Source organism: Apteryx rowi, unplaced genomic scaffold (assembly GCF_003343035.1).
Source record: "Apteryx rowi isolate R43461 unplaced genomic scaffold, aptRow1 scaffold_237, whole genome shotgun sequence".
Classification (NCBI taxonomy): Eukaryota; Metazoa; Chordata; class Aves; order Apterygiformes; family Apterygidae; genus Apteryx; species Apteryx rowi.
The window spans coordinates 790450-817809 of record NW_020448719.1 but is presented as its reverse complement, the minus strand read 5'-3'; the positions used below and the strand labels follow the sequence as shown (position 1 = coordinate 817809).

Sequence of the window (27360 nt, the reverse complement as noted above, 5' to 3'; positions counted from 1 at the left end):
GAGCACGTGCGCAGAAGCAGGAAAAACCTGAGCTATTCACCTTGAGTTCTCAACTCTAGTAACTGTTTGCAGTAATAACAATTATTTGCAATAATAGCTTTTAAATTCAACGTTGCATCGGTGTCTGATGTAGTGGTGTAAATGCCTGATGATTGACTAGTCTGAGCTAGCAGTTCTCCAGCTGCGCTACTCCTGGGCAGTGCGCTGTGGATGTACTCCTTAGCTGGCAAAAAAAAAAAGAAAAAAAGAAAGAAAAAAAAAGTATTTAATGTGTTTTAAGTTAAATGAAGATCTGTATAGATCTAAAAAAAAAAAAAAAAAAAAAAGGCTGAGAGTTCCTTGTCGCAAGCTGTTCTGATAAAAATCAGAAAATGTTTACAGAATTCCCTCTTAAAGCGCGGCTTTGTTCTCTTAAGCGTCACTGCTCTGCTTACGGGACTGTGGTGCGGCATGAAGTTCTGCGCATCAGTGTTTTGTTGGGTTGGCTTCACTGAAAAAAGATCAGCCTCTGAGGAAACAGTACATCTCGCTTCAAGTTAGCGTACTTGTTACCTAAAACTTTCAGATGTTGAAATACCCATGATTATCGTCTTTTTCAAATATTAAACGGGTACTGAACCTGATGAAAATCAGTTGGTAAGCTGGCTTCTGATTTAGAAACCAGAATGCTAAAAGCGTATTCTCTTTTAGTAAAATCAGGTACTGAATTTCCCATCTAATGCTTGAGCTGCTGTTTGATTAAGCAATTAATTACAGAAGTAATCACTAATGGCAAAAAATAGCTTTCCTTTTGTTTATACTTAAGAGTTACAATTTTTAAATATCACAGGTGCAGGGATGAAACTTAAAATTTCTGGTTTACATGGAACTCAAATGGAACAAAAACTTCCATTTTTCTTGGCTTCTTAGGCTTTTTGTTTTTAACACGGATTACTTGTTCAGATAAAAAGTTACCCCAAAATGTACAGCTTGCCAGCCATTCCTGTAGTAAAACTGGTTAAAAAGACATAAGCATGTCAGTAATCTTGAAATATGCTTCAGTGGAAAAAAAAAAGTCAAGTTTTGAATATTTTTTTTCTTGCTAGTGAAACTTCGGCGCAAGAGAAGACTTTTGTACATCTGTATTTTCCCATGCAACTTAACACTTCCAGTAGTACTGTTTTGTATGTTAGTACTTTCTTGTTATTTTGCTTGCTACTTCTGCTCGGATCTGTTCTTGCTGCCCGGAGTGGGTACTTGATCTCTGAAGTGCTGGTCAACTAATTTTCAGTTTCTTTGTGTGTGTGCGCAGAGAACTGAACTTCGAGACAGAAGACTGCACAGATTAGTATTGAATAGCTTTCTTTAGGGAATTTTAACATTGTAGCATTTGCTTGTACTATTTTACTCCACGGGTAGCTTTCTAGCAGGCATAGGAACAAGTATGCAGTGTCTTTTATGATTCTTCTATTGTTATCTGTCACTTCACTCCAGGTTAAGATTTTTTTTCCTAGCAATTCTACCTAGTATCTTGCCAATTCTTGGTTCTAAGGCAAATGCTTTAAATGTTGTGACTTGATTTATTCTCAGTACTTCAGTGCCCCAACTTTTTAAAATATTTGTGCTATCGATTTTGGTGACACTATCAGTGTGCTGCATGACACTCAGCTGAAGTTTTCTTCATTTCAGTTTTCTCCCGTTAACTTTTTCATAGTCTCTTACGCGATTCATTTCTCTTTGACTAAAATGCACATTTTGATTTCTTCATGTTTTCTTCAAAGAAACTGACTTCTACCATGCCAGTTTGTTTGCTCTCTTTCCCCCCCCCCCCTTCTCCATACTGCACACATCGATGTAGGTGGGAAAGTGTCATGCTGACTTGGTTGCTGGTGGGGAGGAGAGGAATGGGGTTTTATGTTTTTCTTTTCAAGGTGCTGATCTTGCACTTTCATAAAATCATGTTACTTTTGCATGAAAAGCTTGATCAAGCAACCCTGCTTTGCACAGTGGTCATACTGAAATCAGTGGACTACTTTTGTCCTCAGTACAGCAGTCAAAGAAGCTGGACAGGTCAACCCTATATGTTTATGTTATTTTTAAAAAATCACTGTTTAAAAGAAGGCACAGTATTTACCTTCTTAATATTTTTTTCTCCATTTGAAAAATATCAAGAGTGAGATATTTCATAGGAATGTACAGATCATCCTGCATCTTTTGAAAAATGAACTGAAATGTCTGCTTTCCTTCAACTGTAAAGAAAGCTGTTTATTTTTATATCCCCTTGCCTTCTCAGAAGATAGGTGTCCTTAGGCTTTTGGCAGACCATTCTATCAGGAAGCTCAGATCCTAGACGTGACAAAGATTTACCCACTAAACTCCAGAGATTTCAACTTCCAATTCTCCTTCCCAATATATCTGGCTATGCAGATGTCCTGGAAATGCATCAGTAACAAAGAGGTCTTCATATTACTACAACTTTTAGATGCAACTATCAGGCCACCGAACAGCATGATGTTCACCAGAAATGGAGGAAGCACTTTAAAAGAGCTATGGCTTACACTTAACCAATCTTACTCGCTTATCAAGTTACTGTTGTTCAGTGCCTGTTAATGTGTTGTGCCTAGGAAACCAGAGAAAGGAGAGTCTGTTTTGGTTAGCCCAAAAACACAAAGATGAGCCTTGTCTCTTAAAATCCTATCTACAGTATTTAATTCTTACAAACTTAGTATGCATAATTATTTCTAAAAGAATCTCCTTAGCAGACTATCAATACACTGCCTTTTAGAAGGAATGGATGTTTAGGGTGCTGGCAAGCTGAAAAAGCTCAGCAAGACTTGGTGGCCGTAGCACACAACTGATCTTGACCGTCCATAATACACTATGGCTGGTGTGGGAATTATTGAATGGGTACCCAGAGGTTTGGTGCCTAAAATTCTTCATTGCAGTTAGTGTGGACTGGAGACAGCTCTTAAACTGAGTAAGAACGATTAACATGAGCATATAAAACTGTATACACTTTATTAATTTCACTACAGCTGGCTCAACCTTTTCTGTATTACAGAATAAGAACTACACAACACAGACATAATGCTGGATGCTAGTTACCTGCTACTACGTTACAATTCTTATGCTGGCAACTGTATTGTAACACTTAAAAAAGCATTAGCCACATGACAATCAAAGTCACTTTGTTTAAATCCCTTAACAGCAGGTTTTACCTAAGTACCATACCAAAAGCAAAGCTACTTTCCTAGCCAGCTGCAACTCCTTACCTGTTTTCCTTCTTTAGTGTTATGTCATCTGATGTTAGGACTCCCTGAGTGTTAACTGGCACAGTGCCACAACCTAGTGCTCATTCTAACATGGGTTAATCAAGTTAGAAGAGATTATTTTTGTCTATTTTGTAGTTCAGGACTGTGAAAATGGAGGAATAGTAGCATATTCAGTGATAATAGCTGGAATATAGCCTTTGGGGTTCTATCTAGAGCTGTCTAAATCACTTAATATTTCCATGGAATGATTTACTCATTTGTAAAATATATAATCCTGGACTTTGCGTGGATGTTGTAAAGCCTAGGCCAGGTTCACAATGTGTGTTCATTTGTAGTGGCAACACTTGTCCTGCTTGGCATAACCATTATATTTGACAAGCACTTGGTACCTCTCAGGTGAGTAACTATTTCATCTGGTGGTAAATGTGCTGAGTGATATTGGTGCTGTGTGCTGTTTAGCCCTTCTACTGAGTGACATAATGGGCATAAACTCTCCAGATCAAATATAATCACTTCCTGACCTATCATTTTCTCTGGATGACATCTCTCAACTAGATTGGAAAGTCTAAAGATGGTGAAAATATAATGAAATAATGAATCATTGTCATCTTAACTTCTGTCAGTCAGAGTCTACCTATTTTAGGTAAATGCACTTTCTAGGAGAAAGCAAGTATAGCAGCTTTGGACAAATAAATCCTACCACATAGACTTACAAAAGGATGTAAACCAGTGTTAGCCAATTTGTTGAATGACTTTTTTTAAAGCCATAGATTAGAAAAAAATCTTTTCAAAATAATACTTTTTATAAAGGTTGCATCAATTTAGGTGTATCCCTAATGGTGTTTCTGTCTTATGAAGAACTTGAGTTCTGCTTTTCCAGGCCAGCTTTTCTTTTCAGAGGTGTTAGGCAAGTTAAAATGTACTTATGGAAGATATGTTATTGTAGAAAGCTTTGGTATAATGGGCTTGCCTCAATGCAAGGGTGCAGTGATTTAATTAAAGGTGTGGTTTAATTAAGGGTTTAAGTTGTATAAAGCCTCATTTATCTAAACTGGTGGGAGTGTGCAAACAAATTTAAGTGAAACAGTTTTGTTTGCATCTCTATGCTTAGGAGTAGAGTTAATAGAGCCTTTCAAATTGTGTTTCTATCCAGAGTCTAGAACAATGTATTTTAACTACAGTGTGCTTCAGTCCTGAGCCAGAAGGTATTGGGAATATGAACAGTTTAATGCAGGTCGTTTAGTCCCAGAGTGTCCCAGTCAAACCTCTGATAATAATGTTGACTGTGACTCCAGATAACTGAGTGCCTTTATGTGTTTGGTGGGACTTAGTTAGATGGAGATTGTGATCTTGACCTGAGGTGTGAGTTTGTTACACTTGTAAAAGTGATACAAGCAGTATTTATGAACTGTAGCTTAAAGCCTTTTTATTGGTTTTCTTTTTCCCTTTTTTTCTTTTTTTTTTAGTTGCAGATTGAAATATCATGGACAGAAAATAGTTTGGGTGATGTGTTTCACTAGTGTTTCTCTGGCATTTCAATTGTAACATGGATAAGTGTAAGCACATAGGGCGTCTGCGCCTGGCCCAAGATCATTCCATTCTGAATCCTCAGAAATGGCATTGCGTGGACTGCAATACTACCGAATCTGTGTGGGCATGCCTCAGCTGCTCACACGTGGCATGTGGAAGGTATATTGAAGAGCATGCACTAAAGCACTTTCAGGAGAAGGGTCACCCAGTGGCATTGGAAGTAAACGAGCTATATGTTTTCTGTTATCTCTGTGATGATTATGTTCTTAATGATAACGCAACTGGTGACTTAAAACTGTTGCGAAGCACATTAAGTGCAATCAAGAGTCAAAACTATGAGTGCACGACTCGTAGCGGGAGGACTTTGCGTTCTATGGGTACAAGTGATGACTCTTACCTTTCACATGGCGGTGCCCAAGCCTTGCTCCGGAAAGAGGACCGCATGTTCACAGCGCTCTGGCACAGAAGGCATGCATTAATGGGCAGAATATTCAGATCATGGCTCGGGTTGACACCTAGTGGAAAAAAGATTTTAGAAGAAGAAAAGCGTTGGGAAGAAGCAGAGAAGAAAAGGGACAAAGCTAGGAAGAGAAGACAAGAGCGAAAGCGTCAGTTAAAAGCAGAGATGGAAAAGATGCCTCCAAGAAAGAGCCGTCGTTTACAAAATCAAAGCAGAATGTTCTCAAAAACATCACCCTGCATGCCTAAAACATCACAGAATGAGGAATCGGTGGCAGAGTTGAAAGAAATGTATACCTCAGATGAAGTAAGATTGAAAAAAATAAGTGATTCTCCAATTAAACGAAGGCCCACAGTGACACCTGGTGTAACAGGATTAAGAAACTTGGGAAATACATGCTATATGAATTCTATCCTGCAGGTATTAAGTCACTTATATGTTTTTCGTGAATGCTTTTTAAAGCTTGATCTCAGCCAAACTCAGGAACTGCTGGTGACAGCAGCCAATGGTAAAACAAGATCTTCATCTAAACACTCTTCAGTTAGTGCCTCAGCATTACATGTGAATGACAGCCAGGAGAAAGTAAAGGGATCGTCATCTTCTGTGAGGCGACCTAGTTTATCTTCAGGATTAAGTGGAGGAGCATCAAAAAGCAGAAATATGGAACTTATTCAGCCCAGGGAGCCAAGTTCAAAGCATATTTCTCTTTGTCACGAGCTGCATACCCTGTTCCAAGTTATGTGGTCTGGCAAGTGGGCGCTGGTGTCTCCTTTTGCCATGCTCCACTCTGTATGGAGACTAATCCCAGCCTTCAGAGGATATGCCCAACAGGATGCTCAGGAATTCCTCTGTGAACTTTTGGATAAAGTACAGCAGGAACTGGAGACCACAGGGACCAGATACCCAGCTCTCATCCCTGCTTCCCAAAGGAAACTTATAAAACAGGTTTTGAAGGTGGTTAACACCATTTTTCATGGACAGCTCCTAAGTCAGGTATGTTTTTTATATATATATATATTTTTTTTCCTGTTTGTTTGTTTTTAACTGTGTTCAGTGATTTGTAGCTACAGATTTATGTTGATTAATGATAGGCATACTTCAAAGATTAATAAGTGTACAACTACTGAGGAGAGGTGGAGAGGATATGCTGTAGACAGTTAAAGTAGAAATATCACATGGGTACTCCTAAAACTTTCAGTAGAAGAGTCACCTGGTAAATAGAACAGTTAAATTTGGTATTGTAAGTCACACTCTTGCAACATATTATTGAGAGCAAAGAATTTGATAAAAGCTTAAGAATATCTGCACTACTAACAGAATGTAGCTTTGCCTAACACATCAGCTTAAACGAGATATATAAGCTCTCAAGAAATACAGGACTGCTGAGAACCATATGACCTTACTGTTAAGCATCACCTGACATGCAGTAATAATGAATTTACAGTTTAAGCACCTAGTTGACTATCATGATGTTAGATAAAAAAGGTGTTAAAGATGTTAATCTGGTCTACATGGAAATTGTTTATGTAATACATGCTAAGCAGGAAAACATTTGCATTATTTCAGCAAATAGTTTGAACATGAGCTTGACATTCTTTCCTACAGATGCTGTATACAGGGATACAGATCCTTTTTTCCCCGCTACACAAAGATATGGAAGGCTCTGTCAACACAGAAACCAAATTTGTGGGGTGGAGGCAATGGTTGCTTTCCTCTTCTCTGCCTGACTACTACCTTTTTTTTCTTGGCTTCCTGTTAAGTACTTCAAAGTGTCCACTTACTGTTATGCATATCCCAACTGTGTACATGTACAAAGACTTGAGAACTGACTGAACCGATAGAAAAGCTGGTTTCTGTTAAACTCGTCCAAAAGAACTAACTAAATTGCAACAACAGGAACAGAGAGGTTGGTGAAGTCTCAGAAGTGGTCTTAGTGTGCATGTGCATATATGTTAGTTACTGAGAGACTGCAGAAACATTGAAAGATATTCTGTGTAAATGAGCAGAGATTTTAGACAAAACAACAAAAATGCAGATGTTGCCATTGTTCTGTCTACTTGGTTGATGGTTTAGTACTTTAGTATGTGAAGCTAGAAATCAAAGTGCTCTCTAACTGAGATAGGTTTGCTATCTGCTACTATATCCATAAACTTCATAATAAGGTAACAGAACTCTTAAAATTATGATTGCATTCCAGCATATGTTAAACTTTAGGTCTTATTTAACTGCTGGAAACTGCTATAATCTACTAATAAAAATGGATCATCCTCCACCTTCCATTTGGCCCGTGTAAGCACACTTCTGTTGGCATACCTACTTTTCTCGGAGTAGCCAACGTATCTTGTATCAGAGTTGCACTAATGTAAGTGTCTAGTATAGTTATGTCATTAAAACTTTCTATTTGAAAATTGCATTCCTTTCCAAAATAGTAACATTGACAGTAAAACCAGGTAATTGCTTAAGAATTCTGAATGACAAGGTTTGGTTGCATTGCCTGCTTACAGGAGTAATTTGTTGAAAGAATTATCAGGCCTCTGAAGATGATAATCAAAATTTAAATACCACTTCTTTCAGACATTTCTACTTGTTGTTCAAAGGGCCTTGTGATTAGAAACCCTCCCACCTTCTTGAAAGTGCGAGGGGAATAGTGAGAAATCACTGAAGTGTCACTGAGTGAGCCTGAAAATAAATTAAACAGATTTGAGCTATCCTGTGACTTCTGCAACTACATGTGTAGGTCTTTTTCCTGCAGCTGATCAATACCCATATGCAAGATACAGCCTTGGTAAACTTCAGAATGGAGAGAGAGGGAGAGAGAGGAGCAAAAAAAAGTGCACTGAGACTGTTGATCTGAAGTAATTTGTCACCGGCTCATTAGGCAATTTCCACAGGCAATGTCCAGTACTTTACCTCCCAGCATTCCTTCTGGGTTTCTTCATTCCCGTGTTCCAGTTTTGGCTTCACTAGCACTTTTGAACATGATAGGCAGCATAAGGTAACCCCCCCAAGGAGTTACGTTTTCCCCCTTGATAAAACTTGTTCAGGTACCTTAATGATTCAGACCCTGGTGTTTGTATGTGGAAGAATGAGCTTTAAAAACTCTGTTAGGCAATTATTTTTCCTCCCCTCAGTAAGATTCATCCATCTTTGTTTAGGTAGGTGTCTGTCAGAATTGGCATCAACAGCCATCATAAATTTTTGGGGTTTTTTTTGTTTTTCTTTTTAAGTGGAGGGGGAGGAGGCAAGAAAGTATCCATGTGTTATCTGAACACATGCAGGGCTGAAAAGATAACAACTTTTTGCTGAATTATTACAACTTTCACAATACTAACTCTTAAAATCAGGGATTGTATGTTTTGTGTTTATATGCTTAACTTTTATCTATTTACAAGCTATAACAGTGCTACAGTTTCTCTCTTTAAGATAGTTGAAGCCATAGCCCGTTGTGTTTATTGAAAGTAGGATGGGGTTTTGATCCAGAATATTTTGTAAAATACACCTTAATTCAGTGAATAGGGGGAACTGAGAAGCTGGGTTCTCTGCAGCAGTTGTTTTCCATTTTAGGATTACTGAAAAGTTAATACACTTAATATATGTTCATTTGTACTGAAAGTATTAGTTAAAGATATTTGATGCTGTGAGATATTCAAGTGCAGTAAAGGCAATCTACTTGACCTTTAAACCTTAGGAATACTATGAACTACTCTTAATACAATGCATGTAGGATCACTTACAAAGCAGATAAGCTGTATGTTTACTTAGGTTTCATGTTACTTTCACATGTGCAATAAAACATTTTCCCTCTTCTTCTAGCTGTTTTATTTTAACCTAAAGGGAAGTAATAATCCTGAGTTTGCCATCAGTCTGTTGCCACAGAAATGGCTGCCTGATTCAACACCATACCTGACCGTAGAATCAAGAAAGAGGAGAAAATAGGACGTGTGAGAATCTTTTTCAGACTGCTTTTTTGATAACTAGGAAAAGCTTTGGGTGATGTCAAAACAATTACAGGTTTTAGGTGAATTGGTTGGGGTTTTTTTCTTTCTTTTCATTATATTCTCTGTCAGCTCATTTAAAGTATGATGTACTTCCTGATGTTTTCTTTACTTGAATTTTTTTTTTACTGTTTTATTGAATGCTAAGCTACATAATGAGTAACTCTGAGAATAGTATGGGCATAGATGATTGGATTGCCTCTTGAAATTTTATTTTAATCCCAATATCCTTTTTAGGATTAGAGGTTTTTTCTCACCAGTACAGATTGTAAAACTTAAATACCCAAAGCATCTAAAGAGAGTAAAGAAAGGATATATAGCTACAAAAACCTCCCCCTCTATTCTTTCCTTTTGCACATGCTAGTCTTCCTTCAGTGATTGCCTGGAGCAAGATGCAGTATAGTACTTCTTGGGCAAACAAGTCTTTATGTAGAAAACCCATGCTCTCACATGTGGATGCACTGGAGAAGTTGGCTCTTCCCTCACAACCCCATTGGGACTGCAAGAAGATGCCAATATGTCTATTAAAATGCCAGTTCTTTTCAATCCCTCAGTGCTTGTACACTAGTGGAAGAAAGGATACCCACTCTCTCCGGTCCTTGGGCCCTTCAGTGGGAAAGGAGAAGAATATTACGCTATGAAGTTATGTGCCAGTCGTAGAGTGACTTATACTGATCCACAGATCTTTGTAGCAAACTTCAAGAACAGAAGCAGGTTAGCCACCATCTTTTTAATAGTCTTTTGGCTTGTGATTTTAAAATGGCCCTAGCTAAATAGCACAGTGTGCAGCAGTTTTTAAAATTAAATGTTAAAATAATAGTAATTAAAGTATCTTTTTAGTTTTGTCCATATTAAACAAGGAAGTAGGCAGGTATATTTTAGACATCCTGAAAACTGAAATAACAGACTTTAGCTTTCAAAGTTAATGTGTATTTTCAGCACTACATTGGGAAACTTATGCCCCATGTGTCCACAGAATTCATACTAGCAGAAACTCAGGTGTGTGTACTTAAAACAGTTTTTAAATTTTTGCCAGGATAACATATACTGGGGACGATGGGAGGGGGGAAAACTAGTATGAATTATTTGTGGAAGGTGGTCTAGACAAGGAGGCTTGCAGATACTTATGCTGGCAAAATCCTCTATTGTTTAGTCATGGTCTTTGCTTCTCAAATTCAGCTTTTTAAATATATTGCTTTACCATTAAGAGCACATTAAGTACATGGTTTTTGGTTGTTCGAAAGTTAGGGGACCATTTTAGATTGCATTTTGGAGATTTTAACGTTCATGAAAAGTCATCGTTAAAAGTGGAATAGGAATGTAGTTTTGATACAGCTGTTTCGGAGTTGCTCTTGAGGAGGAAGTCTAGCACATATACTTCCCAAATGGATTGCACAATATAACTATCCTCCAGTTCGTCCTATATAACATGAAGCTTCTGAAACTTCATGGTAGTTTCTAAGGAAAATGGATACTATATGTACCTTTTCTCTTGTGCTTTTTGCCCGTCAAATACTGTGTTGGTAAAACCTTAAAAACCTCAAAGTTCTAAACAAACCTCATTGTCATAAGAATTTACCAGGAAAAATGACTCTACTGTAAGCCAGTCTTATAGGGTGAATCGAAATATTGATACCTATTCTTACGTAGTGCCAAAATAGTCTTTCAAATTTGTGAATCTCTTAGTAATCTTAATTTTGTATTAGGTGTGAAGAGATGTGAAGGTATAATTGGTATATTTGAATCTAATAACAAAAGAATTAGTCAAAATAGTTGCTGAAGATCCAATGGTTATTTTGGAAAGCTTTTTTTTTTTACTAAAAACTGCTTGTCTTCCCTCAGTTGCTCAGCTTTCATTCTTGATTTTTGTGATATCTTTCTCACAGTTACGTTCAGGCACACAGAGAAAATGGTTAAGGTTGGAAGGGTTTCCTAGAGATCATCCAGTCCAACCCCTCTGCTCAAAGTGTCAACCACAGCAGGTTGCTCTGGACTGAGTCTGGCTGTGTTTTGAGTATCTCCAAGGATGGAGAATCCACAGCTCCTCTGGGCAGCCTGGTCCAGTCCTCAACCACCCTGAACTGTGTTTAAAAAATATCCTTAATATGTTTGGAAATGGTGTCCAGGATTAGTTGCTCCATCACCTTCCCATGGGTCAAGGTGCTGCTGACTGGCCTGTAGTTCTGCAGGTCCTCCTCCTTGCCCTCCTTGAAGATAGGAGAGACATTTGCTTTCTTCCAGTCCTTAGAAACTTCCCCATTGCCATGACCTTTTTCAAGGTAATTGAGAGTGGCCTTGCGATGACATCGGCCAGCTTCCTCTATCCTTTCAGTTTAAACAGGGAAAGGTGCTAATTCAAGGCAAGCGGAAGAAGGATAATCAATATTTTCTGTGACTAAAAGAGACCCAGTAAGGCAGGGGCAAAAATAAGATTTGTGCTGATTTATATGAAAGCTACTTGTCTGCCTGCTTCAAGGAAGAAAATGTTGCAGTATGAATGCAGTGTTTAATTGTAAACTGACACGTGTTACAAAGCAGTAAACAGTTGATGATTATAGTGCTGCTGAGTAAATTCAAATTTAATGTAAATGACCAGAGAAATATCTAGTCAATGTCACTTTTATCTTTTTGAACTGATGAGGAACCCTTTAGAAACTGTTTCCTTTGGGGCACTTTTGGAAAGTCTTCTCTGAGGAGTCCTCTGCATTCAAATCTGGTGCCTCCTGTCAAGCTCTTGAGCTAGATTGGTGGTAGAGCAACACCAGAGACAGCAATGGAAGTGAAGAGTGTTGTCTGTGCTGGTGTGGTTTTTGGGTTTCCTCCACAGCAAAGTTGTGATTAGGTGCCCTTTCTTCCTAGAACTAACCTATCTTTGGTGATGAGTTTTTCTAGTAATTGACCATTTATATAGCAATACCTGGTAAGAACTAAAGCTTTTGTCATCTGTAGACACATCTAACTCCCTCCCCGCCCCCGGGGTCTGATTGCTTACTGATGATATTTAAGACATCATCTAAGCAAGATGCCCCCTTCCCTCCCCGCTAAGCACTGCACAAGAACAGCACCTATTTCCAAAGAAATGAATATGCAAGAGACCCAAATAGTGAAGTAGGTTCTAACAAACATAGTATGTGAATTGTGCTTAAAGTTTTAAGGGAAGCAAGATTTGTAAGGAGAGGCATTTCCTTTTTGTTGGTCAGCCAGTGTATTTCAGGACAAAATGTTTGAGAGAAGGGGATGTGAGAAATCTTTGGGGGGTTTTAAGCCCTTCAGGTTTGGGTAGTGTGGTATGAATGTAAGCTTGGGGGTGAATGATGAGGGTGACTGTCGTGCAGTGATAGTTTTGAAGTCTCTCAGACTGATCAGACTAAAGGCTATAAAAAGCTATGAGAACTTGAGGAGCATTTGCGCTGTTAAACCAGTCCCTAAGCTGTATGCTGATTTCTCTATTCTGGTATTAGTGTCTATGCTTTTCTGTGTTGCCTGAATTGTAAAATCATTGTCAAGTTGCTTTCCAGCTATGTGGAGGTGGTGTTTTAAGTTACTCTGTAGTAACTTAAAACATTGAATCACAGACCACAGTTTGCTGTGGTTCTGCTAGTGATAATCTGTTAAATAGATACGGTTCATTTTGGTGATGGTGCATACTCATCAGCATAAAGCTCTGTCATTGTTATAACTGAAGAAATACAGTATGGACTGTAATGATGTGGAATTCCCTATGACAGCACGTTCCTAGAAATCCCTTTCCATTTTGATTACTTTACTGTGGAAAAATGCAATTACTACTCTTTCATATAGATGTCTTCATATAGTAAAAACTTTAGTAGCAAAGCACAGAAACAGGGCTGGCTGTCTTAACTGTTCTGAAAATCAAAAAACACCAGAGCAGAGATAGTAATGGCTGTCTTTATTCCAGGCAGGTGCAGGGAATGTAGGAAGAGCAGAGCCGATGCTGGAGTTAGCTTCCTCAGCAGTAATGTGCTAACTATTTTCTTTGGCTGCATTTAGGCTGAATGCCATCCAGGGCAAAGGCAGCCGTCAAATTATTACTGCTAGTACAATGATACTTCTGAGTGGCCTCCATGTTTAGCTTGAATCAAGCAACCTGATCTAGCTCCTTTCAGGCTGGCCTTTGGCCCGTGATTGAATACTGAGCTTTAACCAAGCAATTGTATTTAGTACCCATGTTCCAAGGCATGAGAGGGTGGTCAGGGCAGAACACAAAGCAGGCATTCCAAACATGCTAAAAACAGTAATTTATTTGCTTTGCTCTAATGTAAACTTCTTGTGTAGTTTTGTTATAAATCACAGCACTAAGACTTCTTAAAAGAACAGTTTTAAAATATAATGAGGAGGTGTAATTAAACTTTGAATTTGTAAAAAGTAATAATAATAAAGGTACATGTCACTAACCAGAGTACTAGAGCAAACTCTTTTCTCTATTACTATCATGCATGCTCATACCATAAATTTGTGTTGGGTAGATGTAGAAAGTTTTTTGCTGGCTCTTCCACTACATGTTTCTCTTATTTTAATTTGCACAACTCATTCAACCTACTTATGAACCATTTATAAAATGTCAGTGCTTTTAATTGAAAGCACAAAAACTTGGTTGTGCTGTGTGACTGTTAGTGGAGCACGAGCTAAAACAGAAGTCATGGGCGTACTGTGCGGCAATGTAAATGGCTCCGCGGTTGGAGTCCTGACACTGCAAACTGGCCTCTGCAGACGGGCTCCACAGAGGGGTGAGGATCCTACTTGCTGCCATTCGTAAGCTCTGGCCTGGCTAAGAAGAATACTTGCAATCAGTTTATCTTTGTTCCAGACCCAATTTACCTTTCATTTACCACTGAGTGAGAGCATGCACAGGAGCGGTTATCACATGGCAGCTGATATGGTTGGGTATGTGCTTTTCCAAATACATCAGGGAACTTGGCTAGTGGCAAATATGCAAATCCCAGATAACTTAAGAGAGTTGAACTCTACAGTGAGGAAGTGGGGAGGAGCGTTGTGCATTTGAGGAGGTAGCTGGAGCTCTGTGTCAGTACAGGTATCTGCCTACACAAATTGGATTTGCTTGCAGTTGCATGAGGAGATGAGACAGTACTGTTGCATTGGTTACTTTTCTTGTGGTGCAAAAATTAAAGCTGGACCAATTATGTGTTTTATTCTTTGGGATAGTATTTATTAACTAGTGGGGAAAGAGGATCTTTTAAATAACCTAGATTGTTAATATCATACACGAAATTTAAAACCTCCTAACTTGTCAAAATTATCTGTTTGTGTTCATGTGTATACTTCATCCTAAGCCCATTAATCTTCAATGTGCATTCATGTTCGACAAATTCCTGCTTAAGTAACTTGTCAATTAAATAATTTTTTGGCCCCCAAAATCACCCATTTGTACAGCAGAAATCTATTAGTCATTCTGTGTTTATGCTGAAGTTAGCTTGAACTGTGGCCAAACATATCATTTTTGTCTCCAAGTCTAGATTCCAGCTCTGAATTACTAATAGTCTGTGGCTTTGAAACATTGCCAGATGTTAGCACTTACAAAAGAAGCTCCTGTCAGTGTACATTAAAACAGAAGATTCTCCTCTTGTGCCATGTAAATTCAAAGTTTTTTGTTTTCTATGAACAAGACAGTGGCACTTTGTTCTTCTTAGAACTTAAAGTAACTAGCAGCTTCCCTTGCACGTGTGCCTGTGCACAAATATCCATGCGCATTAGGTAGCTAATGCATAGATCATATATAAGCTGTTGTGGCTAATATATTTATTAAATAGAGAACAACTCACAAGAACACCTGGAAGAAAGTTATCATAAAGTGATAGATCTGCCCTTATTGTATATAAATGATTAAGAAATAATAGACAAAGCAAGGTGACTAGTGATGCAACAGCAAGCTTTCAAAGGGAAAATAGAGGAGCTCTTGAACTGAGTGAATTTTTACACTTTTGCTGATGCACTAATGTGACTGAAAAGTTCTTTCCGAAATATATGTAGAACAGCAACACAGAGGCGTACCTGTGAAATAACAATATTCAGATCCCTTGTGGATCTTCATTCCTTTATTACTACGTCTTTGTATTAGTTGTTCTAGGCAATTTGTATTTTCCTAAATAGGAAGCATGCTTATAGAGACTTTCCTTTGGCAATTAGTTACCCTTCTGGTTGCAAACTTAAGTAGATATTTGATATTCCATTTACAGTAAAACATGAATGGTTGTGTCTCATCACACCCAACTGTGTTTTTGAGTTGATAAATAAGTGTGTTGACAGGAAAACACATATGAAAACTTTGAGTTCTGTTAATCCTTTTGGGGGGGAGGTTTGTTAACTGCCAGAGAACAGCAGGAGTGTGTTTGACACTTGGAAGCTGTGTCAAAGCTATTTATCTGAGTCCCTTTAAAATTCAATTTACCATGGACTACTTCAGACTGTGCCTTCGCTCTCTAGAGCAGTGAATTTAGCACTGCTTGAGTTAGTGATCACCTGCAACTGTTAAGCCAATAAATACTTCCTTAACTCAGGTAATTACTCTTCAGGATTATTTTATACTTTCGACTGCTGAATTGAATATATGAGCAGGAATATATTTTTAGTCTTGCATTGGAGATTTACTGATATTTCTTTATGGCCTTTATGAACTAGGCTTGTTATGGCCAAATGCAGTTTCACTACTGCATATGCTCAGCTGCTCGTACAAGTTCTTCATCCACATGGATCATCACAAAGGGCAGAGATCCTTTGGAGGAAGACTGTAATACTACATGTGATGTTTCTATAAGCAGCTGTAGCTGGTCTTTAGAGAACTGTATTGCAGATCCACATGTACTGGGTTGCCATTATATTTAAGAGCTACTACTTTTTAATTTACTTTCCTAAAAATTCAATGTCTATCATAGATTAATTTTCCCTTGCTGTATTATCGTGCATTTTCCAGGTTGACTCACTTCATTTCTTGACATTTTATTTATGTTCTGTCTTACTGCTTGTCCTTTCCCTAGTGTGACGATGGATCCACTTACTGAAAGAAGAAATAAATTATTTTTACCTGTTAATTTTTCTTTGAAGAAGTGTGCTTCCCAATCCAGGCTTCCCTGGAAGACTTACAAAGTAAGAAGGATATGACTTTAAAAACCCCAGCTATTTTTTTTTTTTTAATTAAAGCTAAATTATAATTTCTCTTTCATGTGCATATTCCTTTTGGAGTTTTTCTTTTTGGAGAAAAGGCTCCTGAGACTCCACCTGCTTTCCCTTGGACAATCCCAGGCAGACCATTTTGACACTGCTTTTGTTTCTCAGTAAAACATAAGAATACTTACCCTTTTGTGATAACAGTATTGGACATGCTGCTTCAGAGAAAATAAATTAGGTACACCATTTCTTTCCAGTTAAATTACTATGTCTTTTGTTTGCATCAGTGATCCCTGAAAAAAAATTTTTTTTTTTTATTCAAGCTACATTGTTAGGTACACTTTTAGCAAAGTAAGTTTTTTTGAATGAGAAACTCGTGAAGTAATTGTTTTACAGGTTACGTGCCTTGCCTGTGACAATAAATCAAATACTGTAGAACCATTCTGGGACCTGTCACTGGAGTTTCCTGAGAGGTATCACTGCAATGGCAAGGAGATGGCATCTCAACATCCATGTTTGCTGACAGAAATGCTGGCCAAGTTTACAGAAACTGAAGCTTTGGAAGGAAAGATATATGCATGTGATCAGTGCAACAGTGAGTAAAGGCAGTATGTACTCAGGCATATGTTCTCCATGTAAAATATGAATTAAAGGGACAGTAAAAGCATAGCAGGAAAACACTACAAATCTTAAAAGTATGTAGCATTAAAAGCAAACAAACAACAAAAAACAAACAAACGCTTTCTCTTATGTTGTGGTGTGGTCACTGTGACAGCTGTTAACTCTCCACCTAGAAGACAAAATTGTTCAAAGGATATTTTAAACTGTGATACTTCTCTTAAGTTGAGACTGATCACACAGTAATGGGGAATGTGATACTCAACCGAAGCACCCATCAGCTTTCTAAATTAATGTGAATAACTTAAGAGACCACAGGTACTTTATATTTAAATTATAAAATAATCCTTGCTGAATGGATCACAAAGCGTATCCTTTCTAAGGAGGTGCATTCAGTAGCTGTTTAGGTCCATAAAAGTATGCTGTTATCTAGATTTGTATGTACGTAACTGTGTGTTTGGCCTCAGCAAAACGCAGGAAGTTTTCTTCTAAACCAGTTATACTCACAGAAGCTCAGAAGCAGCTTATGGTGTGTCGACTACCTCAGGTTCTCAGATTACACCTTAAACGGTTTAGGTAAGTAGTACTACAACAAACGTAAATGTTGCAAACTGAGCAATTTAGTCCTTTTCCATTGATCCTATGGCATCAATGATTTTCAGCATCAGTCCTTGAGAAGCTTACTAAGCTTACTAGTGTGATGAGAAATAGTTATTAGAAATTTATTTTCCCTGTTTAATTAAACATCAGTAAGTTATGTCATAAGCAGGGAACTGACCTTTTAGATACCAGCTACTTGCTACTTTAATACCGAAATTATCTCATCCTTTTTTTCAGTCAAACCTGGTAAGCTTGCTGTGAACTGTTAGTAAAAATTAATCTTGTGTTATCCTCAGGTAGAGTGAAAGATTGTATTCACTGATGTACAAACTGAGATTGTATTCAGTCTGAAGTCTCACATAACTCTTGTATAACCAAATATACGAATGCATTAGCCCGAGAGTAAGGAAGTGAAGAGTGCGTCTCTTTGAAATCTTAGTCAAGGCATTGGCACAAAATCTGGCCTGAATAGGAAGGAAAATAAAAAATAAGATACAGTATGTGGGAAATACCAGGCTTCTCTTACCAGGCACATAGACATATTTTAAAAGGCCTTGAAATAAGTGAAAGGGGAAGCCTGGAAAAAAACATGTATGAAAATTCACATGTATTTTATGTGAAGATGCTAGCAAGGATAACTGTTCTAACAGTTCAGAATGCTGTGTTTTTTCTTCAGAAAAAATAAATTTTCATTTGACTTAATTTTCCAGGTGGTCAGGACGTAATCATCGTGAAAAGATTGGCGTACATGTTGCTTTTGATCAAACGCTGAACATGGAACCCTATTGCTGCAGAGAATCCCTCAAGTCTCTCTTACCCGACTGCTTTATCTACGACTTGTCTGCTGTAGTAATGCATCACGGGAAAGGATTTGGCTCAGGGCACTACACTGCCTACTGCTACAATTCAGAAGGAGGTAGGAACAAACTGTAAAGATCAAGAGTGTGGGAGAATGGGTGTTCATATTCATAGATGAATAAATTTACAGTCTTCTCTCAAAAGCAAGAGGGGTCACTTATAGCTGAACCTGCCTGAAATGAGAATCACTTATGTAGACTCAAGAATGGTTCAAATTTTGTACTGGCTAGTTAAACCTATTTTGGTTATAAACTCTCTTGCAGATCTAAAGAAGCTAAGCTGGGCTTGTATAATTTTGAGGCAGACATGCACTATCTACTGAAACAGTATAATACTTCTGTGCAACTTTTTTTTTTACTGGGGCTGAACACTAATTATTAAATACAATGCAAATACCTCAAGTCAGTGTCCTGATGATTACCTTTGATATATTACTTCATTCTAGGATTTTGGGTACACTGCAATGATTCCAAACTCAACATGTGCACTATTGAAGAAGTATGCAAGGCTCAAGCTTACATTTTGTTTTACAGCCAACGACTTACTCAGGAAAATGGACAGGGTAAAATGTCATGTCCTAGCACAGCTGAAAGTCAGCAGCCCACAGAGTTAGCTGACTGTTCCACAGACAACAGTAGCAGCTAATCCAAAGCCGACTTACTGTGTGTACCGTAAAAGTTTGAATTGTCATAACTATATATTTTTAAATGAAATGCAAGTATAGTATTGTACTTTTTTATTTTGAATCTGTGTACAATGTCTATATACTTTTATATTAGCTAAAGTACTCTTTACAGTTGTTAGTAAAAAATTTTATTGACAATAAGTAACTTTATAAGTTCCTAGAATTTCAATACAGCTATTTTTTTAAAGAAAGAGAGATTTCCATTTGCATTTAACTCTTACCTCAGGCTTTTTTTTTTTAAGCTGTTTTTGTATTTTGAAAATCTTTTTGAATTGGTTTAGAAAAATGACTTTCAACAGGCAACTGATGTTTTTCTGGTTAATTTTCTATATATGCTTGTGTACATTTTATAGTTTAGTTCTAATGATATCATGACTCATGTCTGCAGACATGGCTCCCATGTTTGCAGGAATTGCTACTAGATATTAGAATATTAACATTCACCAGCAAGGAGTGTTTTACATGTCAACTAGTAACTGAACTCTTCTTAGGAAAATCTGTTCTACATGACTCAAATGAAACTGGTTTACAAGCTTTTCCCCCGGCCTCAAGGGAGCTACACTAAAGATGTACATTTATAGAACTTCTTAAAATATGAAATTAAGGAAATAGAGCATGTACATATTTGCATATAAGTATTTAAAGAGGAGTGGTTTCATAGCACAAGAATGTTTGTTTACTAAGACTTCCATGTTTTAGCCTTAATCAGTTTGACAATTTAAAATTCAAGTGCCAAATGTGAAGTACTAACTTTGACAACTAGGGGCTTCTTATTCCAATAATTTAAAAAACTTTCTTTAAAACAAAACTCCACACTGTCATAGCTACAGGAAGGTTAGCGCCTCCTTTCACGCATTGGACAAGCTTACTTGGAAATGTAGCAGCCTTAGTCTGTTTCAGGACTGTCTCACAGAAACCGGTGAAAAGAAGCTGTAAAAGTTGTATGAAAATACTTTAAATATGACTTTGGCTTCATGAGCTACAACTGCTGTACTTTCTCCACTGTCCTACCACTAGCATTAACAGAACTGTGCATTGAGGAGAATCTAACAAGCCTGAGCTGTCTTTCTCCACATACAGGAGTTAATGCCAAATAAATTTTTAGTTATGAAGTTATATTTTGCATAAATCTTATGCAAATTGTTACCTCATCTTTTGCAAAGTTTATACCTCAATAAAATGCCTCAATGTGGACAAAAAAGTGTGTGTACTGGAATTAGTTCCTACATTATCAAATCCAGTATGGATTTTTTTTTTTTTTTTTGCCTAACATGGGCTAAGGCATTAGCTCTAAAACTGCTTCAGCCATCTGTCACTGATTTAACAGCTGTCTTTATTCATGACTTTAAGGTAAGTAAGTCTTTTACTACCATTGCTATCTAACATTTGGAAAGATGCCTTGTTATAGTGAGCACAGTCACTTCAGATCTCAAAGTTTTCTTGCCTTGTGCTCATCCTGATGAAGTGTGGAAAAGCAACTTGGTCCTTTCTTTAAGCCAGGGCCTACCTGCTGAAGAGAGGCAATATCTGCCAAATCTGCTTGTTAAAGCTGTGCTCTAGTATGCAATCTTTCATATACTTTGCTTTTCATTTCCTCACCAAAAAAAAACAGGACAGAAAAGTGCAATTTAAACACTTCACTTCTTTCTGCTTAGAGGTAGTTCAGGGGAATAGAAAGGAAGGGGAGGAGTTGCGCTAATTTCCTCTCAAGTCTTCTGACCCTTTTTCCCAAGAGCATCTGAAGCAGATCAGCAGGGACCCTAAGGTACTCAGACATTGATGGAGGAGTCTATCCTAGGACTGAAAGAGAGCTATAGAAAAAAACATTCCTTGGCCTCAATCATCAATATTAAGCAAACAACCTAGCTCTGGTATCTTTCCATTGATGTTCTCTGGGGTAATACTCAGTTATAGCTGTAATCCAAGGAGGGTGGGGAGAATAAAGATGGTCACTCCATTCCAGCCTGAGGATGAGCTAATTCAGATATACTTCTCAACAGCTTCTGCTTTGGTTCATAATATATGCTGATTCATACTAGCTAGCTCTGTACCCATTAGCTACAGTAAAGCTTAAGCACATTGTAAGTCTACCTGATTATGCTCTGCCTTGCTTCACTCATGTTTTAGCTGTGGGTGCTCCCAGGGTTGGGGTGCCACAACTCACTAGCAGAAGGTTGGCAGAGCTGTAAAGCTACAGAGGCAGCACCTCTGCAACTCAGGTGGAGTTAGATAGCGTGGCCTACACTATCAGAAGAGATGCAGGCAAGCCCATGGGCTGGTTCCAGAGCTCCCTGCTTTATCAGCAACCCAGGGTAGCAAAGTTCCTTGCATAAGAAGACTTATCATGCAAAGTCCTCTTAAGAAGCCATAACCCTTTTCTCCTCTCTACCATAATTCTAATCTACATTCAGGAAAACAGGTTCAGGTTGAACATTTTGCTCTGTCACTACCTTGCTGAGAGATGGCACCAGCCCAGATACCTGCTACCTAGCACTCCATACACTATCCTCACTGAACTTGTTTCATTGCACAAGCAATCACCACTAATAAGAACTTGGTAAAGTAGTTGTGTAGTAATTGTTTGCATGAAAGGTTCAGATCCCTCACTGGAGTCTACATGAGTATTAATTTTTTTGGCAGTCAGCCACAGCATGAACACATGCACAGACTATTGGACAAGATGATAGAAACATTACCAGTAACTAGTTTGTTCTGTGCATATTTATGAATTCATTTTCTGACTCTATTCATCAGTGCTTCAGGGGAGAGGCTGGGATATTTTTTCCCTGAGACTCGATAGAAGTGGTCTACTGTGCTTTAACTAGTCACTTACCAAGCACAACAGAGCATAGGGCACAGAATGGTTGATGTTGGAAGGGACCTCTGGAGATCATCTTAGTGCAGCCCCCTCCCCTGCTCAAAGTAGGTGAACAAGAGCAGGTTGCTCAGGGCTGTGTCCAGTTGGGTTTTGACTGTCTCCAAGGATGAAGACTCCACTATTGCTTTGGGCAACCTGGTCCAGTGTTCAACAACCCTCACAGTTAAAAATATTTTTTTTTTCTTACGTCTGAATGGCATTTCCTGTGTTTCAGTTTGCATTCATTGCCTCTTGTCCTGTCACTGGGCACCACTGAAGAGTTGCTCCATCTTCTTTACTCACTTCCCATCAGGTATTTATGCATGTTGACACAATCCCATGCAAGCCTGCTTTTCTCCAGGTTGAACAGTCCCAGAGCTCTCAGCCTCTCCTCCTATGAGAGATGCTCCAGTCCTTTGACCATCTTTGTGGCCCTTCACTGGACTCACTCCTGTATGTCCGTGTGTCTCATCCTGGTGAGCCCAGCACTGGACGAAGCACTCCAGCTGTGGCCTCACTCACGGGTGCTGAGCAGAGGGGAAGGGTCACCTCCCTCAACTTGCTGGCAATGCTCTGCCTAACGCAGTCCAGGATGCTGTTGGTCCTCTACGCCATGAGGATACATTGCTGGCTCATGGTCAACTTGGTGTCCACTAGGACCACCCCCAGGGCCTTCTCTGCAGAGCTGCTTCCTGGCTGGCTGGCTGGCCTCCAGCCTGTACTGGTGCACAGGGTTATTCTTATTCTTCTCTAGGGGCAGGACTCTGCACTTCCCTTCATTGAATTTCATGAGGTTCATGTCAGCCCATTTTTCCAACCTGTCGAGGTCCCTCTGAATGGCAGCGCACCCAGATGGTGTATCATCAGCTGCTCCTCCCAGTTTTGTATCATCTGCAGACTTGGGGGAGGGTATGCTCGGTCCTATCATGCAGACCAAATTAGCCCAGTCTGAAACTGAAATGCAATAAAGTTTTCCAGGTGGTAACAGATAATATGCATCCATAGTATGCAGAGAAATTGTACATCTTCACTTTTAGGTAGTGGTAAATGGAGTTTCTATAAACCTCTCATCGATTTAAGAGATTCAGTGACTTGGCCTTACTGAAAAACTAGTAATTTTATTCTTGCAAAAACTGGGGAAGCAGACATCTAAAGCTCAAAAACAACTAGGCAAAAGGCTTACTCTTTACCTTAACTGCTGCCTAGTCTACAAGGTCTTAGCTTTCCCCAACAGCTATTAAAAAAAAAAAAAAAATCACTGCAACTTTGCAAAAAAAAAGAAAGACGTCAGCATCAGTATAAAACAACGTTAAAGCTATATGACTTCTAATCTTGATTATATGAGTTGGTTGGCTGTTGTGGCAAAAACACAAATCAATTTTTGCTACAAAAATCCTAAAAAGTCACAGGACATTGTCTAAATTAAGTGTTTTTTTACTTTAAAAAGTACTCAAACATCAAATTATAAAAAACAGAACTGCCTCTTGACTCCATTTAGAAAAAAAACATACTATTGAAAAAATTGTTATAAAAATAACATCTTGCTTTAAAGCATGCTATGCATTTCTCAAGTTACATGGTCTTTATCTCTTAAACACACTGTCACAAAAACATTTGGCAGAAACATCATTTTGTGAATGACTTACAGATACACTGCTTGCCTTTGTTTATGAACAGCTAATAGATGTTCCACGGATTACTGGGTACCAACAAGTTTAAACTGTAAAAACCTGGCAAATGATTAACCACGAAAAGCCTAACTCTCGTCCTGTAAGAAAAATATTTGAAGTGAGTAGGTTTTGGCAAAGTTCCTCTAGCTCCAAGCACCACCTGTAAAAATCAAACGAACAAACTCCAGGCATGTTTACAAATCACATCATTAACTTTCCCAGATTCCATCTTACTCTGTTTTCATACTTTTACTGTAATAAGGATATTGTTATTACTGGAGGTAATATGACACAATGAAGTTGAAGATGGAACAGCAGTTTTCTCACTAAGTATTAGCAGCAGCTTTGTCTCAGGATGTGCCTTTTTCAACTTTTCAAAGACAAGGCCTAGAAGTATACACATACTTAAAATACAGGCTCCGTTACAAGCCAGGCTGCCGCACAGCAGCTTCCAGAAAGCTAGTGCGAGAACTGCTACAAGCTATAGTCTGAAGCAGAAGAATACGACTCTAGCTTTACATCAAGCATTACAGCCGCTATTTGGCACAGGTTTACATTCCATTTTTGATACAGTCTGCTACTAAAAAGGGAAAGCCCTGAGCTTTCTGTGAAGGTGACATTTTTTAAAGCCAAAATGTGAAATGCAGAACTCCAAGGAAATCTATCACAAATCAATAAATGCTTTTAACAGCAGACCTGTGACTTCATAGACTACTCCCAAATTAAAGTCTGTTTGATTCAAGTAAAAGCAGTAGAAGCTGGCATTTACAAGGAAAGCCTCAGTAGTTTTAACAAAACTATTTTTGTTTTCTACAAAGTACCCAAGTGACAGAAGTACAAATGAAAGAAAACCAGTCCCATTATTCCACACAGGGTTTCCACTTTATGTCTTGCTGAATGTGTATCCATCAGCCCTCTATGCTTTCCCCGTATATATAAAAGGCATTAGAAAATGCATTTGACATGGGCCTTCTGCACTGCTCAGTCCTGTGCCCAGCTCAGCCCAAGGGCACGCTGCCAAGGAGAAAGTGCCAGGGCAGTTTCAGTGCCGTTTGCCACGAGTACACACTTTCCTTGCAACTGCTAGAGGCTTTTATCTGAATTCTACTGCAATGAAGCATTTTGTTTCAGGACAGAGTAGAGTTCACTTTGCTTCTGCAAACTGCAGTCAAAGTTTGTGCCCCATCCTGCAGGTAGAGGGGGGAAGTTTTCAGCAAACTGGTGAAGACTGCCTTAAATTGACAGTGGCCCTGCCCACGCAGAGCACATAGACAGCACTAGGAGTAGGAAACCAGCAAACCCAAGGCAGATCCTAAGCAGAGTAACCTCACTATTTTACAGTCATGAAGCTAGTAAAACATCCCCTGAAATTAAGAGATTTATTTAGGGTGGAAGCTTCCAAGCAGGTGATCAAAAAGCAGGGAAAAACCTAAGCAGAAGCATGTATTTAAGAATCTAAAATTAGTTCTCCCAGTTAGGAAAATTTTGGGTCATGCCTTCACCAAAACATGACAGATGATACTAGGTTAAGCTGTACATTCTCTAATGGCTTACCCATCTCTGACAAAATCTGCATAAAAGCGAAGAAAACTTGCAAAGCAGGTACATCCTTCAGCAGAGGATTTCTGAACTACTTTTGCACTGCTATTAAATGCACTCTCTCTGAAAACAGTTAGCATTGCTGAGAAAACAGAACTCAAAGGTCTCAAGAAACAAGGCGATCCCTCTCTTTTGGGTACTTCAGGAAAGCTTTGTTAGTCTTTACAGCCAGGCTTCAGAATCTGACTTTATTTGATAAACTTTAGATTTTGTGTCATGTGACAAGACTGGTCCGGTTATTGGATATCATGGCCAGGACTTTATAACTACTTCCAACAAGAGGAAAAGAGAATGAAAGCACTGGAGGAATATTTTTATATGGTGGAGGAAGGAGGTGGAAATAGGGCTTGTCTTCTGTGCTGACAGACGCAGACGCAGGACGGTAAGCAGCACAGAAAACAGGAATCCAGACAAGCCCCGTTAAAGCTAATGGCAACAAATGAGCATCATGTTCTGCAAGTATTTATCTGAGGCAAGGTGCAACAGATGCAAGCCCTTTCCTTTACAATTTGTTATGCACAATCATCAGTTTCCACATGTGAATTAGCAAACAGTGAGCCAGCAAGTTAGTTGGAAATTTACTTTGGTTTATTCTTGTAACTGCTAGTCTGGGATCTTCCTATTACATTTAGGTAAAAGGAAAAGACAAACGGAGGAAAACAAATCATTGCTAACATTTGGAGTATTTTTTCATGTGATATTAAGAGTTCTTGAATGAACTATCAGTGGAGCTAGAAAAGATGGTATGCCTTAAGCTGTAGGAATAGTATCAAATGTCACTGAGCAGCTAAGAGAGTTAAAAGTCTGAATTAGTGGATAATTACTAGCAGATAAGAGGTTGAGAATTGATGTTCGTTTCACTTATTTCTAGTATTTGTAGTAACCACCCTTGTTACAAATAGGGTAAATGAGCTGGAAGCTGGAACCTGTTAGTATCAAGTCAAGAAATGCATCAGCACTATGGTCCTGTTAACATATATAACAAGATCAACAGCTATCTTACCCAGCTACCCTGTTAATCACAAATCCTTGCTAGTTTTCACTCTGCCCTGTACAAGCCCATGCACTAGCTACTGCTCATTTGGAAGTTCACAGATGCCTGCCCACACAGTTGCATAAATTATTTAGAGTTCTAGTGCAGGGATGCAAAGACTCCCAAATGGCAGCAACAGAAATACAAGTTACAGCATCCTATTTCATCCATTGTTACCGGCAAAACTGTTCCAAGTTTAAACAAAATACGAACAGAAAAAAATCCCACTTAGGTCTAGTATTTTTAAACTATAGGCAGTACATGACATTGCCCCCTCTAAGCTAGAGCTCACATATCAGGGTCTGCAAGGATAAACGCAGCTTTTAACCAAAGGCAGGAGAGGAAAAAAAAAAGAGTTGGTATTTCTAAATTAATATGAACTCCTCTGGAAATAAACAGAGGCTGTTCACTACAATGGAGCAGGTGAAGTCCCTCGGTTATGTTTAAGGCATTGCTATTTACCTATTACAGAACCTGTCATATTTGTTACATATTAACATTTTACAGTTACTCATAAGTCATAAGGTAAATACATGGCACTGGAAGACTGCAATCTAGGCCTCAAAGAACCATGGGATTTAATCCAGTTTACAAATGAGATTCACCAATCATTGCAGCAGGAAGACAGATGAGGAGCTCTGTTATGTCAAGAAAACATCAAATACTCCAGATTAGTTTGCTTATATGGAAGAAGCTTCAACCCTAAAAACCACCAGCAACCACCCACCACACACCATTCATTGTCCCTGCAGCTTGTCCAGTCTAGTGTGTACTTTAAGGACAGGGGGAATCACATCAAGGAAAATTTCAGTTCATGCAAAAGGGCACGCCAATGGCAAAGAATATCAAGGGATATAATATTCACAGCTTGACTTCAGCCCAGAGTTGTAACATTGCTGATAATAGCAACTGAGTCCAGCAAAATTCATTTGACATATTCTAATACATGGTAAAGTCAAAACTAAAGACTGACACACTCAAAACCAAATCACACCACACACCTCTACTGAAGTTGTCACATTCTAACCTCCCAAGAGTGGATGACTTCTTGCCCTGTATCC

The 27360-nt window shown here is 38.6% G+C and overlaps 1 protein-coding gene across 2 annotated transcripts; it reads left to right on the top strand.

Moving 5' to 3' along the window:
* The first annotated feature begins 310 nt into the window (after positions 1–310).
* On the top strand, positions 311–20256 carry USP44 (ubiquitin specific peptidase 44). 2 transcript variants are annotated; one of them, XM_026066054.1, is made up of 6 exons: positions 311–3647; positions 4718–6234; positions 16776–16974; positions 17465–17573; positions 18308–18513; positions 18901–20256. In XM_026066054.1, exons 2-6 carry the CDS (start codon positions 4798–4800, stop codon positions 19098–19100), a joined length of 2151 nt encoding a protein of 716 aa, XP_025921839.1. In that variant the 5' UTR covers positions 311–3647; positions 4718–4797; the 3' UTR covers positions 19101–20256. The 2 variants fall into 2 exon arrangements, with proteins under 2 accessions (XP_025921839.1, XP_025921837.1); XM_026066052.1 differs by having other exon boundaries at positions 311–6234.
* The last annotated feature ends 7104 nt before the right edge of the window (positions 20257–27360 follow it).